We start from the raw sequence: 16,178 nt of genomic DNA, 5'->3' as shown, positions 1-16,178 counted from the left end.
AGCTGCAAGTTCTGGCGACAACGATGTACCGACGGCAAAGCAGGTGATATGCAGTGATGTGCGCTTGATGAACGCGCGATGAGCGAGCTATGCTGGCACTTTCAATTATGCTGATGTCCAGCGATGTAATTGTTGCAACTATAATGCTATGATGTTGCCTAATGGTGGAGTCTAATGGTGACCACCAATTCCAAAATCCAAGCGCAATTCGGTACCAAAAAACTTACTCGTTCCCCATGATTGGGCGCCAAAAAATGTAGGATCACAAAGCGTTTTTTGTGACCGCTGAAATCTCCAAACAGCAAGAACACTAATAACAGCAGCGACTATAAATTGATAGGGCCGAGTAAACTGAACGACATGGTGGTCAGCTAATAGACTAACTTTATTTTACAATTTCAGTTCCTTAAATATAATTCACATAATTCAATTAGTACCGATATTCTATTGTATATATTCAAACTTCTTAAAAGGTGGATGTCTCTAATATATGCTTAACGCTATTTGTATAATTCATACATCTCAACATACATGTTTTATAGAACAGCAATTAGCAAAAAGTGGGATCGCAGCATTCTTATGCTTGCTTTCTTGTAGGCTTTGCCCTTTTTTAATGTGATATTATCAAGTGTGCAAACAACAAATATGAGTGACTAACTATAGCGGGAGTATGTATGTAAATTTGTATGCAATGCAATGGTACATTAGCAGCAAACGAAAATAGGTTACAAATCACAGTAAGCAATGCAAGTAAAATGATTGGGTGAATGACTTGTGTTATTCTGGCCTTGAATAGCTTAGGTATATAATTAAATAGTAGTGAGGTATGTATAAAACATATGTTCAATAAATGCAGTGGTTGCCAATCTATGACCCAACAGTGTTAATAAGTATTTTAAAAGGGAGTGGGCCTTAGTTCTATGGGTGGACGCCTTTTCGGGATATCGCCATAAACGTGGACCAGGGGTGACTCTAGAATGTGTTTGTACGATATGGGTATCAAATTAAAGGTATTAATGAGGGTTTTAAAACGGAGTGGCCCTTAGTTGTATATGTGAAGGCGTTTTCGAGATATCGACCAAAATGTGGACCAGGGTGATCCAGACCGTCATCGGTCGGGTACCGCTAATTTATTCATATATGTAATACCACGAAAAGTATTCCTTCCAAGATTCCAAGGGCTTTTGATTTCGCCCTGCAAAACTTTTTCATTTTCTTCTACTTAATATGGTAGGTGTCACACCCATTTTACCAAGTTTTTTTCTAAAGTTATATTTTGCGTCAATAGACCAATACAATTACCATGTTTCATCCCTTTTTTCGTAGTTGGTATATAATTATGGCATTTTTTTCATTTTTCGTAATTTTCGATATCGACTCTAGAATGTGTTTGTACAATATGGGTATCAAATGAAAGGTGTTAATGAGTATTTTAAAAGGGCGAGGGCCTTAGTTCTATATGTGGACGCCTTTTCAAGATATCGTCATAAACGTGGACCAGGGGTGACTCTAGAATGTGTTTGTACGATATGGGTATCAAATTAAAGGTATTAATGGGGGTTTTAAAAGGGAGTGGCCTTAGTTGTATATGTGAAGGCGTTTTCGAGATATCGACCAAAATGTGGACCAGGGTGATCCAGGCCGTCATCGGCCGGGTTCCGCTAATTTATTCATATATGTAATACCACGAAAAGTATTCCTTCCCAGATTCCAAGGGCGTTTGATTTCGCCCTGCAAAACTTTTTCATTTTCTTCTACTTAATATGGTAGGTGTCACACGCATTTTACCAAGTTTTTTTCTAAAGTTATATTTTGCGTCAATAGACCAATACAATTACCATGTTTCATCCCTTTTTTCGTAGTTGGTATATAATTATGGCATTTTTTTCATTTTTCGTAATTTTCGATATCGAAAAAGTGGGCGTGGTCATAGTCGGATTTCGGCCATTTTTTACACCAATACAAAGTGAGTTCAGATAAGTACGTGAACTGAGTTTAGTAAAGATATATCGATTTTTGCTCAAGTTATCGTGTTAACGGCCGAGCGGAAGGACAGACGGTCGACTGTGTATAAAAACTGGGCGTGGCTTCAACCGATTTCGCCCTTTTTCACAGAAAACAGTTATCGTCCTAGAATCTAAGCCTCTACCAAATTTCACAAAGATTGGTAAATTTTGGTTCGACTTATGGCATTAAAAGTATCCTAGACAAATTAAATGAAAAAGGGCGGAGCTACGCCCATTTTGAAATTTTCTTTTATTTTTGTATTTTGTTGCACCATATCATTACTGGAGTTGAATGTTGACATAATTTACTTATATACTGTAAAGATATTAACTTTTCTTTTAAAATTTGAATTAAAAAAATTTTTTTTTTAAAAAAGTGGGCGTGGTCGTTCTCCGATTTTGCTAATTTTTATTAAGCAGACATATAGTAATAAGAGTAACGTTCCTGCCAAATTTCATAATGATATCTTCAACGACTGCCAAATTACAGCTTACAAAACTTCTAAATTACCTTCTTTTAAAAGTCGGCGGTGCCACGCCCATTGTCCAAAATTTTACTAGTTTTCTATTCTGCGTCATAAGTTCAACTCACCTACCAAGTTTCATCGCTTAATCCGTATTTGGTAATGAATTATCGCACTTTTTCGATTTTTATAAATTATATATTATAAAATAAATCCGTCCTCTTGGCAAATACTAGAAGCTTCCTAGGACTTAAGCCACTTGCTGCTTCTAGATCTGACAGCTGTACCACTCCTAATAGCTGGAGTCTTAGCCTGGCAAGTGCCGGGCACGAGCACAGAACGTGTTCGATCGTTTCCTCCTGCAACCCGCACTTCCTACATCTGCTATCACTGACCAAGCCTAATTTAATGATAGAAGCAACTTTGTTAGTCTAAAGTTGTAAGACCTACACATAATCTTCGACACTTTACAGCCCCGCGCTTGAACCAACGCCTTTCCCGCTTGGTCGATCATGTGCACCTCTCGCCCCTGCTTAATCTCGCCCAGTCTAATTGGGACGTCTACGGAGCAAGCTTCAAGGGATGCGCACTTTTTAGCTAGTTCGTCCGCTTTTTCATTTCCAGCTATTCCCATATGCCCTGGCACCCAATATAGATGTATGCTTCTCCCTGTCCCGATTCTCTACAGAGACTGCTTACACTCTAACACCCATTTAGATGCTGTACTATGCTAGATTATTGCCTTAATTGCTGCTTGACTGTCAATATAAAAGTTAACGCGGTTGCAGCTTAAGCTATTCTCTTCCAGGGTTTCTACTGCTTTGGTTACACCTAATATTTCCGCTTGGAAAACGCTACAGTCATCCGGCAGCCTGTAGGATCTGCTTATTTCCGGATCAGCACAGTATACCGCAGATCCTACTCCTTCCACTACTTTGGAACCATCTGTGTACACATGTATCGCCTCGTCCGCCATTTGCGCACCCTTGTGCCAACCGTCCACCTCTATTGTGGCCTTAAGATCTCCCTCGAAGCGCAGATAGGAAATCAGGTAGTCTGTTAGTTTTGTGATTGATGACGCTATACTACTATGGTCATATGGTCGGCGCTCAAGCTGCCCCGGGGCACCGAGCCTGGTTGCGATTGTTAATGCTATGTTCTTTGCTACCAGGTCTACAGGTGGAATGTGCAGAATGGCATACAGTGCAGCCGTCGGGGTTGTTTTCAGGGCTCCAGTAATGCTAAGCATCGATAGTCTGCATACCCCCTCTAATTTTTTAAGGCACGTTGTTTTTCGTGTGGCTTTCCACCAAACAAGAACTCCATAGTATAGAACAGGGCTTACATTCGCTGTAAAAACTCAATGAGAAAGAGAGGGCGATAAGCTCCACGTATACTCCAGCATTCTTTTACATGCAGAGAGTGCCGTTGAGGCCTTCTTGACCCTCTCCTCCACGTTGAGCTTCCATGCCAGCTTACTGTCTAGGATGATTCCTAGATATTTTGTGCAAGGTCTCTCCTGTAAGGTCACCCCTCCTAACTTAGGCCTGGTCCAATTTGGCACCTTTTACCTCTTTGTAAACAAGACCATATCCGTCTACTCCGCATTGACTCTCAACCCGACTTTAGATGCCCAGGTATGAATATCCCGAAGCGCCCGATCCATCAAAGAACTAATCGTTGGAAGGCACTTACCACTTATGACAATTGCAACGTCATCTGCGTAAGCCGTAAGTTTTACGGGTCCCTCATCGAATCGCCTGAGCAGTTGGTTGATGACTAGCGTCCACGGCAGAGGTGATAGCATCCCTCCCTGCGGCGTGCCCCTGTCCACTGATTTCGTGGCCTCGTAAAATCCCCATTGTGATGTAATCTTTCTGCAATTTAACATGCAGCCGATCCATCTGATTAAGGCAGGATGTACTTTAATGTAATTAAGACCATCCATCCCATCCGCCCATTTTGCAACATTATTGAAAGCCCCGGCAATGTCCAAGAAGACTCCTAGAGCATACTCCTTATATTGCAGGGATTTCTCTATGCTTATTACCACCCTATGCAATGCGGTGGCTACCGATTTGCCTTTGGTGTACGCATGCTGTGTTGTGGAGAGCAGCTTTTCATCCACGTTTGACTTTATGTACACATCTATCAGCCTCTCAAAGGTTTTGAGCAGAAATGATGTTAAGCTAATGGGTCTATATTCTTTGGAATACACGTGACCGATCTTCCCCGCCTTTGGTAGGAAAGCTACACGAGCAGTTCTCCAAGAGTGCAGTACATGATTCAGCCTTATGCACCCATCGAATATTATTTTAAGTCATTCCACGACCGCCATACTTGAAACTTGTAGCATGGCTGGGAATATACCGTCTGGGCCCGGCGATTTAAACTAAGAAAACGTTTTCACTGCCCATTCTATCTTGGTATCGGTCACCAAACCCGGTACTACTAGCTCCGTGATCGAAGTGTGAGTGATGTCTGCTGGCTCTTCTAAACCGTCTCCCGATGGGAAATGTGTGTCGAGAAGCACCTCAAGGGATTCCTCACTATTACGTGACCATTCCCCGTTCTCTTTCTTTATTAGTCCCTGGACTATGTTTCCCTTTGCTAGGACTTTTTTCAACCGTCCTGTTTCGATGGAGCACTCTATGTCCGTTCAGAAACATTTCCATGAGTCTCTTCGCCCTGGTAATTTCACGCTTGTAGATCCTCAGTAGATCCCTGTACTCGTCCCGACACGCTTCGCTTTCCGCGGTCTTTGCGAGCTTAAACATTTCTTTTACATGTCTTCTTAGAAGACTCAGCTCATTGCTCCACCATGGCGGCTTTGCTTTTCCTCTGAATCTTCTTAGAGGGCAAGCTTTGTTATACGCAGTCGTAATCGTTCTTGTTAGGAATTCATTCGATTCCTCCAGTTCCTCCACATTGGCAACCTCTTTGGGTTGTCCTAGTTTTGTTTCTACATGTTTCTGGAATTTAGTCCAGTTCGTTGACCTAGGGTTTCTAAAGGTTCCTCCCTTCTCTGCTCTCTTTAGGGGGATGCTGAAGCTGATATACGCATGGTCGGAGAAGGATTGTCTATCAAGAATCCTCCAATCATACCTTGATATATCACGCTCGGAGCTCAATGTAATATCCAGAACTTTGCTGGATGTTGGACCAATGTATGTAGGGATATTTTCCCTGTTGGATATCTGCAAATTCGTTTGCAGGATGTAACAAAATAGATACTCACCTCTCTCGTTCGTATCTGCTCCTCCCCACGGAATGTGGTGCGCATTTGCATCTGCGCCTATAACCAACCGCCCTTTGCGCCCTTCCTCCTGTACTAGCCTTTTGCACTCCATCGGTGGAACCTCCGCAGCATAGGCCATGTAGCAGGATGTCAGGATAAATGCCTGCTTATTCTGTTGCTCAACGGCCACCGCTACGAGGTGCTCAGTGGTGTAATTAGCCAGCATATATGAATGCAGCTGGTTCCTTACCATTACTACAGCTCGCACCCGTCCTTCCGTTTGCGCGTAGTAAACGCCAAACCCGCGCGCGCTAAGTCCAGAAACCTTTCCTCCCAATGAGAGCCACGGCTCCTGGATCAGCGCCACGTCAAACGAACCCTCCTCAAGGGTTAGGAGTTCGCTCGACGCCACTTTACTGTGTTGGAGGTTTATCAGTAGGACTCGCAGCACCATTGGGCTGTTTTTCCCCCTCCAGCACCTTCGTCTTGACGTCGTCGTCCTCCCCTTGCCCTTTTGGTTTAAAGTATTCGAGGCCTCCTTCTGCCTCTCGTGACTGTTGTGCCGGGTGTTCCTCTGTGCGAGTCACAGCACTCTTTGGCGGTTCGTCCTCTTCTAACACCTTCGTGGTGACGTCGGTGACCTCCACCTGTCTTTTTCCCTTAGGCTTTTGAGGTCCTTTTCGACTTCGCCCACCTCTAGCGAGTTAGGGTTTTTATCCTCGGGACTTCTTTTCCTGAGTCGATGGAAGATTTTGACAGTGCCAAAGGACATTTTTCCAAACTGCGTGTACAAAATATCCTCCGCCTGCTTGTTTATTTGGAAGATGTAGAACTGACCATCCTCGGTAGGCCGAGATACAGTAAGTACCTTCCAATCCTGTGTCGGTATGTTCGGATTCTGATTCTGCAGAAGTCGCAGTGTATCCTCCGACTTCATCACGCATGGTATCCATACCTTAACTTTTGGTACCGTGGGGATTTACGCTTTATTCACCACCTCAAACCGCGTGTTCGTGCCTTGCCTTTGGAGGTTTGGAACCACTTCCTCCAGCCACCGCAAGCTAGTGATGTTGTCGCACGCTATCATCTTCACACCATTATACCATCCCCCCGAATCAAAGGTTGGAAGGGGCTTACTTGGTTGTTCCCGCATCATTTTAAGCATTAAGCTAATAAGCTCCACCTTTCAGAAGGAATTTGTCCGAAAGGACTGCTACGATGAACCAGGGCCACAGTCAGTGACTGCTTTGCCACATCACTCATCTTCTCGGGAAAATCCGGAGTCTTAGTGTTATCTCCCTTTGGCACCTCCGAGAAAGCTGGAGTTTTAGCGTTAACTCCCTTTAGCACCTCCGAGAAAGCCAGAGTCTTAGCGTTATCTCCCTTTGGATTAGCACCTACTTCCGTAGTTGGAACTTCCCTCTGACTCGCAGCTTTCGAGGTAGTTGCTACCTCGCAATTAGGGCCCATCTGTCTTACAGCTTTGGGCCTACTTGTCTTGTCTATGCGACTACCCTGCCTCGCGGCTCTAGGACTGGGTCCTTTCTGCCTCTTGAAAGCAGGCTTGTCGCCTTCCGCCGAACGTTGCCTCTTCATTCTGCCCTTCGACGCTTCTTCCTTCTAGTACCGGTTGCAGAACCGAGGGTTTCTCGCAGCAAACCTTTTGAACTGCCTTCGACCTACTTCTACCGCTTCATGGGCCCATTCCAAGCGCTCGATCTCCACTTCTGTTGGGTCGACCACTACTCCCGAGCGTTGTACAATTCTTAGTGCTGCACGGTACTGCGAGAGAGCTCTTTTATTTCCTCTGCTCCGTACCCTTCTCCACTCTTCTACTCCGTTTTCATTTGTGTGCTTCTCCAACACGGAGTTCATTGAATGAGCACTACTCTCGCTCCCCGAGTCCAACGCATCGCTTAATTCGTATTTGTCGTCCTTGGATTGCAGGCAATGAGTCGTTCGTCTTCGTCGTACGACCACCTGCCCGACAAGGCGAGCTCAGCGGTCCAGTATTATATACGGGGAAAGAACCGTCCGCCACAGTAGCGCCCCTTACTGTGGTAAGGCCATAAATACTTCCCGAGGTGGCCCCGTATCGGGAACGCTTCGTTCGAATACAGCCGAATTTATCCCCTGGCTGCAAATCTTCCAATAGGCACGGTCCGCATAACACCCTGGATTAGGGGGTTTGCAGTTCTTGTTCACCGACATCCTGCCACCCTTCTATGAAGAGAAGCGGCGTAGATGTCAGTCCTAAACAGCTCCGCCTCATAGTCGGGAGCTATGGAGTTCGGCTAAGCCCTCACACTAACGACACACCTTTTTTTTTTTTCTTCAAAAAACTGTTGTAAAAACGTTGGCGATAACAGTTTTTTGAAAAAAATATTTTTTGGGTTTTGGGGAGTGTTTTGGTCGAAAAATTTAGCCTTTCGTCATTCTTTTTGCAGGCTCGAAGTGGAACTTTTTTTCCTGAGCCCAAATCCTATCGAAAAATGAATGGCGCGATATCGGTTAATAAATCGACCTAGCCTAATGTATATTCTTTGCTTAAACTTTTGTTTTCCCCTTTCGTTGTTTTTGCAATGTATATAATTTAATGTTTTGGAAAAATTGACTGAAAGCTTTATTTTGTTTATACCTGTGACAATGGTTTAGTTGAAAGCTAGCAACTGATGATGACAACACGGGAGTGTCGAAACAATTCTTTTGCAATTAAAAACAAGTAAGGAAGGCTAAGTTCGGGTGTAACCGAACATTACATACTCAGTTGAGAGCTATGGAGACAAAATAAGGGAAAATCACCATGTAGGAAAATGAACCTAGGGTAGCCCTGGAATGTGTTGTTTGCACGATATGGGTATCAAATGAAAGGTGTTAATGAATATTTTAAAAGAGCGTGGGCCTTAGTTCTATAGGTGGACGCCTTTTCGAGATATCGCCATAAAGGTGGACCAGGAATGACTCTAGAATTTGTTTGTACGATATGGGTATCAAATGAAAGGTATTAATGAGTATTTTAAAAGGGAGTGGGCCTTAGTTCTATAGGCGGACGGCTTTTCGAGATATCGCCATAAAGGTGGACCAGGGGTGACTCTAGAATTTGTTTGTACGACATGGGTATCAAATGAGAGGTATTAATGAGTATTTTAAAAGGGAGTGGGCCTTAGTTCTATAGGCGGACGGCTTTCCGAGATATCACCATAAAGGTGGACCAGGGGTGACTCTAGAATTTGTTTGTACGATATGGGTATCAAATGAAAGCTGTTAATGAGTATTTTAAAAGGGAGTGGGCCTTAGTTCTATAGGCGGACGCCTTTTCGAGATATCGCCATAAAGGTGGACCAGGGATGACTCTAGAATGCGTTTATACAATATGGGTATCAAACGAAAGGTGTTAATGAGTATTTTAAAAGGGAGTGGGCCTAAGTTCTATGGGTGGACGCCTTTTCGAAATATCGCCATAAAGGTGGACCAGGGGTGACTCTAGAATTTGTTTGTACGACATGGGTATCAAATGAAAGGTGTTAATGAGTATTTTAAAAGGGAGTGGGCCTTAGCTCTATAGGTGGACGCCTTTTCGGGATATCGTTATAAAGGTGGACCAGGGGTGACTCTAGAATGCGTTTGTACAATATGGGTGTCAAACGAAAGGTGTTAATGAGTGTTTTAAAAGGTATTGGGCCTTAGTTCTATGGGTGGATGCCTTTTCGAGATATTACCATAAAGGTGGACCAGGGGTGACTCTAGAACTTGTTTGTACGATATGGGTATCAAATGAAAGGTGTTAATGAGTATTTTAAAAGGGAGTGAGCCTTAGTTCTACGGGTCTTTAGAAGGGTTTTTAGAAGGGCGTTGGCCTCAGTTCTATAGGTGGACGCCTTTTCGAGATATCGCCATAAAGGTGGACCAGGGGTGACTTTAGAATTTGTTTACGATATGGGTATCAAATGAAAGGTGTTAATGAGTATTTTAAAAGGGAGTGGGCCTTAGTTCTATAGGTGGACGCCTTTTCGGGATATCGTTATAAATGTGGACCAGGGTTGACTCTAGAATGCGTTTGTACATTATGAGTATCAAACGAAAGGTGATAATGAGTATTTTAAAAGGGAGTGGGCCTTAGTTCTATAGGTGGACGCCTTTTCGATATATCGCCATAAAGGTGGACCAGGGGTGACTCTATAATGTGTTTGTACAATATGGGTGTCAAATTAAAGGTATTTATAAGAATTTTAAAAGGGAGTTGTGGTAGTTGTATATGTGAAGGCGTTTTCGAGATTTCGACCAAAATGTGGACCAGGGTGACCCAGAACATCATCTGTCGGTTACCGCTAATTTATTTATATATGTAATACCACGAACAGTATTCCTGCCATGATTCCAAGGGCTTTAGAGTTCACCCTGCAGAACTTTTTCATTTTCTTCTACTTAATATGGTAGGTGTCACACCCATTTTACAAAGTTTTTTTCTAAAGTTATATTCTGCGTGAATAAACCAATCCAAATACCATGTTTCATCCCTTTTTTCGTATTTGGTATAGAATTATGGCATTTTTTTCATTTTTCGTAATTTTCGAAATCGAAAAAGTGGGCGTGGACATAGTCGGATTTCGGCCATTTTTTATACAAATACAAAGTGTGTTCAGATAATTATGTGAACTGAGTTTAGTAAAGATATATCGATTTTTGCTCAAGTTATCGTGTTAACGGCCGAGCGGAAGCACAGACGATCTACTGTGTATAAAAACTGGGCGTGGCTTCAACCGATTTCGCCCTTTTTCACAGAAAACAGTTATCGTCCTAGAATCTAAGCGCCAAATTTCACAGGGATTGGTAAATATTTGTTCGACTTATGGCATTAAATGTATCCTAGACAAATCAAATGAAAAAGGGCGGAGCCACGCCCATTTTGAAATTTTCTTTTGTTTTTGTATTTTGTTGCACCATATCATTACTGGAGTTCAATGTTGACATAATTTACTTATATACTGTAAAGATATTAAATTTTTTGTAAAAATTTTACTTTAAAAACAATTTTTTTAAAGTGGGCGTGGTCGTTCTCCGATTTTGCTAATTTTAATTAATCATACACATAGTAATACAAGTAACATTCCTGCCAAATTTCATCATGATATCTTCAACGACTGCCAAATTACAGCTTGCAAAACTTCTAAATTACCTTCTTTTAAAAGTGGGCGGTGCCACGCCCATTGTCCAAAATTTTACTTATTTTCTATTCTGCGTCATAAGTTCAACCCACCTACCGAGTTCCATCGCTTTATCCGTCTTTGGTAATGAATTATCGCACTTTTTCGATTTTTCGAAATTTTCGATATCGAAAAAGTGGGCGTGGTTATAGTCGAATATCGTTCATTTTAAATAGCGATCTGAGACGAGTGCCCAGGAAACTACATACCAAATTTCGTCAAGATACCTCCAAATTTACTCAAGTTATCGTGTTAACGGACGGACGGACGGACATGGCTCAATCAAATTTTTTTTTCGATACTGATGATTTTGATATATGGAAGTCTATATCTATCTCGATTCCTTTATACCTGTACAACCAACCGTTATCCAATCAAAGTTAATATACTCTGTGAGCTATGCTGAACTGAGTATAATAACAGCTCTACTACCACTACTACTGAGTGAGGCTGCTATATTTCCACTCACTGCTCAACTATTAAGGAATTAGTGTAGAGTGAGTTGAAAAAAATACAAGTTGGTCGAATTTCAACCACGGGCGATACTACTAATTGTTATTCAATTATTATTTTTGTTTATTGGGGAAAAACGCCACGTCATCACCGTCACGCAATTTCGTAATGTTTTTTATTTCAACAGGATCGAACCACGGTCAAACCGCTGAAATCACAATCGCCTAACCATTTGACTCCTGTGTTGTATTTGTTTTCTTTGCTAATTTCAGTTTTACCCCATTTCACACTCTCGCACAATTTTAGAAAATCTGTCCTCATCATAATTTGTACAAAGCGTGCTTTATTTTATTGTTATTGTACCACTCTTCTTCACCGCAGAATATTATTTGTGTACTATATTTAAACTCGGGCTCAGTTTATATATTTATGTGTTTGTATATTTAAATTTTACTAAAATTTTTAAGAATTAATGAGCTTAACATCGGTTCCATTTTTCCCCCACTGAACAAAAATAATAGTTAAAATCTGAAGTAGAATTGAACAAACAACTGAACATATAAACAAAAATATGTTTTAAATTAAATAAAGGATATTTTCCGCGTTTTTATGGGTCCTGCTTGCTTTTACTTTTGGCTTCACCAAACAGTAGTTGAATATTAAAATGTATGACTGATAAGATCCTGCATTCTTGATTCGTCATCCGATTGAATTTTTAGCCCAAAACGCAAACAGAAGTAAACAAAATTATTTTAAATCAAAAAATGTTTTTAATTAAAAAAGAAAAACAAATCCGATACCAAAAAACTATGAAGCGCGAGGTTGTTGGGCGAAGCCAAAAGAAAAACCAATATACCTAGTTCGTTTCCCATTTTAAGATTATAAAAACTGAGTTTGAATGCAAACACAAACTTCGAATTCTTATTTAAAACCTCTAACTACACTAGAATTATCGTATATTGAATTGGAACATATTTAGATAATCTTTGATAAACGCTTATTTTTTGCAATTATCTAAAGCTTTTGAAGGAGTATGGCAAATTCGACTAAAATTCGGAATCAGCGAGCGAAATACATATAGGCACAATAGTCTAGCCCAACGCACAGCCCACTTTTTTGTGTGCCGGTGTTATTAGTGTTGGCGGCCACCGTGGTGTGATGGTAGCGTCCTCCGCCTACCACACCGGATGCCCTGGGTTCAAACCCCGGGCAAAGCAAATCAAAAATTTTAGAAATAAGGTTTTTCAATTAGAAGACAATTTTTCTAAGCGGGGTCGCCCCTCGGCAGTGTTTGGCAAGCGCTCCGGGTGTATTTCTGCCATGAAAAGCTCTCAGTGAAAACTCATCTGCCTTGCAGATGCCGTTCGGAGTCGGCATAAAATCATGTAGGTCCCGTCCGGCCAATTTGTAGGGAAAATCAAGAGGAGCACGACGCAAATTGGAAGAGAAGCTCGGCCTTAGATCTCTTCGGAGGTTATCGCGCCTTACATTTATTTTATTTTTATGTTATTAGTGTTAATAAAAATTTACCAGATCTGTTTCTAATACATACCTTTGTTCTTTCTTTAATATTGTAATTCCCCAACTGGCCATTATTTTTCATGGTATTTGCTCTGCATATAACTGCATCAATCTGCGAATGTGAAAGTAAATGGACTAATAAAAAAAAATTTAAAACATGCATTTGAAAATTTCGAAAACCGCAAGCATTCAGAGTGCAACCGTTTATATTAAATAATTGATGAGCATTAATACTTATTTGCTACGTGGAAAAACCAAGAATTAGTGTATGAAGGCAAAAATAACAAGCAAGGAAGGCTAAGTTCGGGTGTAACCGAACATAACATACTCAGCTGAGAGCTTTGGAGACAAAATAAGGGAAAATCACCATTTAGGGAAATGAATCTAGGGTAACTCTGGAATGTGTTTGTATGACATGGGTATCAAATAGAAGGTATTAAAGATCATCTTAAAAGCAAGTGGGACATAGTTCTATAGGTGGAAGCCATTTCGGGATATCGCAAAAAAGGTGGACCAGGGGTGGCTCTAGAATGTGTTTGTACGATATGGCTATCAAATGAAAGGTGGCAATGAGTATTTTAAAAGGGAGTGATCCTTAGTTCTATAGGTGGACCCCTTTTCGAGATATCGCCATAAAGGTGGACCAGGGGTGACTCTAGAATCTCTTTGTACAATACGGGTATCAAATGAAAGGTGTTAATGAGTATTTTGAAAGGGAATGGGCCTTAGTTCTACAGGTGGACGCCTTTTTGAGATATCGCCATAAAGGTGGACCAGAGGTGACTCTAGAATATGTTTGTACGATATGGGTATCAAATCAAAGGTGCTAATGAGTATTTTAAAAGGGAGTAGGCCTTAGTTCTACAGGTGGACGCCTTTTCGAGATATCGCCATAAAGGTGGACCAGGGGTGACTAGAATGTGTTTGTAAGATATGGGTATCACATGAAAGGTGTTAATGATTATTTAAAACGTAGTGGGCCTTAGTTCTATAGGTGGACGCCTTTTCGAGATATCACCATAAAGGTGGACCAGGGGTGACTCTAGAATATGCTTGTACGTTATGGGTATCAAATTAATGGTATTAATGAGGGTTCTAAAAGGGAGTGGCCCTTAGTGTTATATGTGAAGGCGTTTTCGAGATATCGACCAAAATGTGGACCAGGGTGACCCAGAACATCATCTGTTGGGTACCGCTAATTTATTTATATATGTAGTACCACGAACAGTTTTCCTGCCAAGATTCCAAGGGCTTATGATTTCGCCCTGCATAACTTTTTCATTATCTTCTACTTAATATGGTAGGTGTCACACCCATTTTACAAAGTTTTTTCTAAAGTTATATTTTGCGTCAATAAACCAATCCAATTACCATGTCTCATCCCTTTTTTCATATTTGATATAGAATTATGGCATTTTTTTTTTTAGTTTTTCGTAATTTTCGATATCGAAAAAGTGGGCGTGGTTACAGTCCGATTTCGGCCATTTTTTATGCCAAGATAAAGTGAGCTCGGATAAGTACGTGAACTAAGTTTAGTAAACATATATCGATTTTTGCTCGAGTTATCATGTTAACGGCCAAGCGGAAGGACAGGCGGCCGACTGTGTATATAAAGTGGGCGTGGCTTCAACCGATTTCGCCCATTTTCACATAAAACAGTTATCGTCATAGAATCTATGCCCCTACCAAATTTCACAAGGATTGGCAAATTTTTGTTCGACTTATCGCATTAAAAGTATTCTAGACGAATTAAATGAAAAAGGGCGGAGATACGCCCATTTTGAAATTTTCTTTTATTTTTGTATTTTGTTGCACCATATCATTACTGGAGTTGAATGTATAATTTACTTATAAACTGTAAATATATCAAATTTTTTGTTAAGATTTGATTTAAAAAAAAAAATTTTCTAAAAGTGGGCGTGTTCGCCATCCGATTTTGCTAATTTTTATTTAGCACACAAATAGTAATATGAGTAACGTTTCTGCCAAATTTCATCATGATATCTTCAACGACTGCCAAATTACAGCTTGCAAAACCTTTAAATTACCTTATTTTAAAAGTGGGCGGTGCCACGCCCATTGTCCAAAATTTCACTAATTTTCTATTTTGCGTCATAAGGTCAACCCACGTACCAAGTTTCATCGCTTTAACCGTCTTTGGTAATGAATTATCGCCCTTTTTCTGTTTTTCGAAATTTTCGATATCGAAAAAGTGGGCGTGGTTGTGGTCCGATTTCGTTCATTGTAAATAGCGATCTGAGATGAGTGCCCAGGAACTCACATACCAAATTTCATCAAGATACCTCAAAATTTACTCAAGTTATCGTGTTTACGGACGGGCGGATGGACAGGCGGACGGACATGGCTAAATGAATTTCTTTTTTTGTCCAGATCATTTTGATATATAGAAGTCTATATCTATCTCCATTAGTTTATGCCGTTACGAATTGCCGTTATGCGAACAAAGTTAATATACTCTGTGAGCTCTGCTCAGCTGAGTATAAAAAAAAATTTTATAGGGCCTGAGATTTTGCGATGTTATTAGTTTTCAGAAAGCAATATACTAGACCCCTGCATGAATGCACAAAAATATGCCTATGAATACATTCACACAAATTTTGTACAAGCACTCATTCAATTCACTGGCATGAGAACTAGCTGCATCACGCTGTAACCCGCTTTGAAAAAATCCAAATTTTTTTTGTGATTTCTATAACTACAAACGATGCAATTGATTGTAGTGAAACTCATTTTTTTGTAGTTCTTATAGTTACTCCGAAAATATAATACATTGTGCGGAAACCAAGCAATTTAAGCAAATTTGGTTTTTTTTTTTGAAATACGTTTTAAATCGTTTGTAGTTTTTCATACGAAAAATAAATTTTTTTTTGGTCCACAGGTTTCGGAGATATCGCTAACGCATCTCAAAAAAACCAAGAACGCAGCAATTTGGAACCACTAAAAGTACTTTTCCTATAACTACAAACGATGAAATTGATTGTAGTGAAATTCATTTTTTTGTAGTTTTTATAGTTACTCCGAAAATATAATACATTGTGCGGAAACCAAGCAATTTAAGGAAATTTGGGTTTTTTCTTTTTGAAATACGTTTTAAATCGTTTGTAGTTTTTCATACAAAAAAAAAATTTTTTTTGGTCGACAGGTTTCGGAGATATCGCTAACGCATCTCAGAAAAACCAAGAACGCAGCAATTTGGAAGCACTAAAAGTACTTTTCCTATAACTACAAACGATGAAATTGATTGTAGTAAAATTCATTTTTTTGTAGTTCT

The 16,178-nt window shown here is 40.5% G+C and overlaps 1 protein-coding gene across 3 annotated transcripts in view; it reads right to left on the bottom strand.

The window, feature by feature from the left end:
• Positions 1 to 16,178, bottom strand: part of Hph (HIF prolyl hydroxylase) — a 562,987-nt gene that overhangs the window by 312,181 nt on the left and 234,628 nt on the right. For 2 of the 3 annotated variants that reach the window (XM_067759873.1, XM_067759872.1), the window contains exon 5: positions 12,918 to 12,998. The exons of the other annotated variant lie outside the window; for it this stretch is intronic. In XM_067759873.1, coding sequence (XP_067615974.1) covers positions 12,918 to 12,998 — 81 coding nt within the window. The remainder of the gene's footprint in view (positions 1 to 12,917; positions 12,999 to 16,178) is intronic. 3 annotated transcript variants of the gene reach the window in all.

Source organism: Eurosta solidaginis, chromosome 1, assembly GCF_040869045.1.
Source record: "Eurosta solidaginis isolate ZX-2024a chromosome 1, ASM4086904v1, whole genome shotgun sequence".
Taxonomy (NCBI): domain Eukaryota; kingdom Metazoa; phylum Arthropoda; class Insecta; order Diptera; family Tephritidae; genus Eurosta; species Eurosta solidaginis.
The sequence above is the reverse complement of the archived record's forward strand: the minus strand, read 5'-3'. Positions and strand labels throughout refer to the sequence as shown.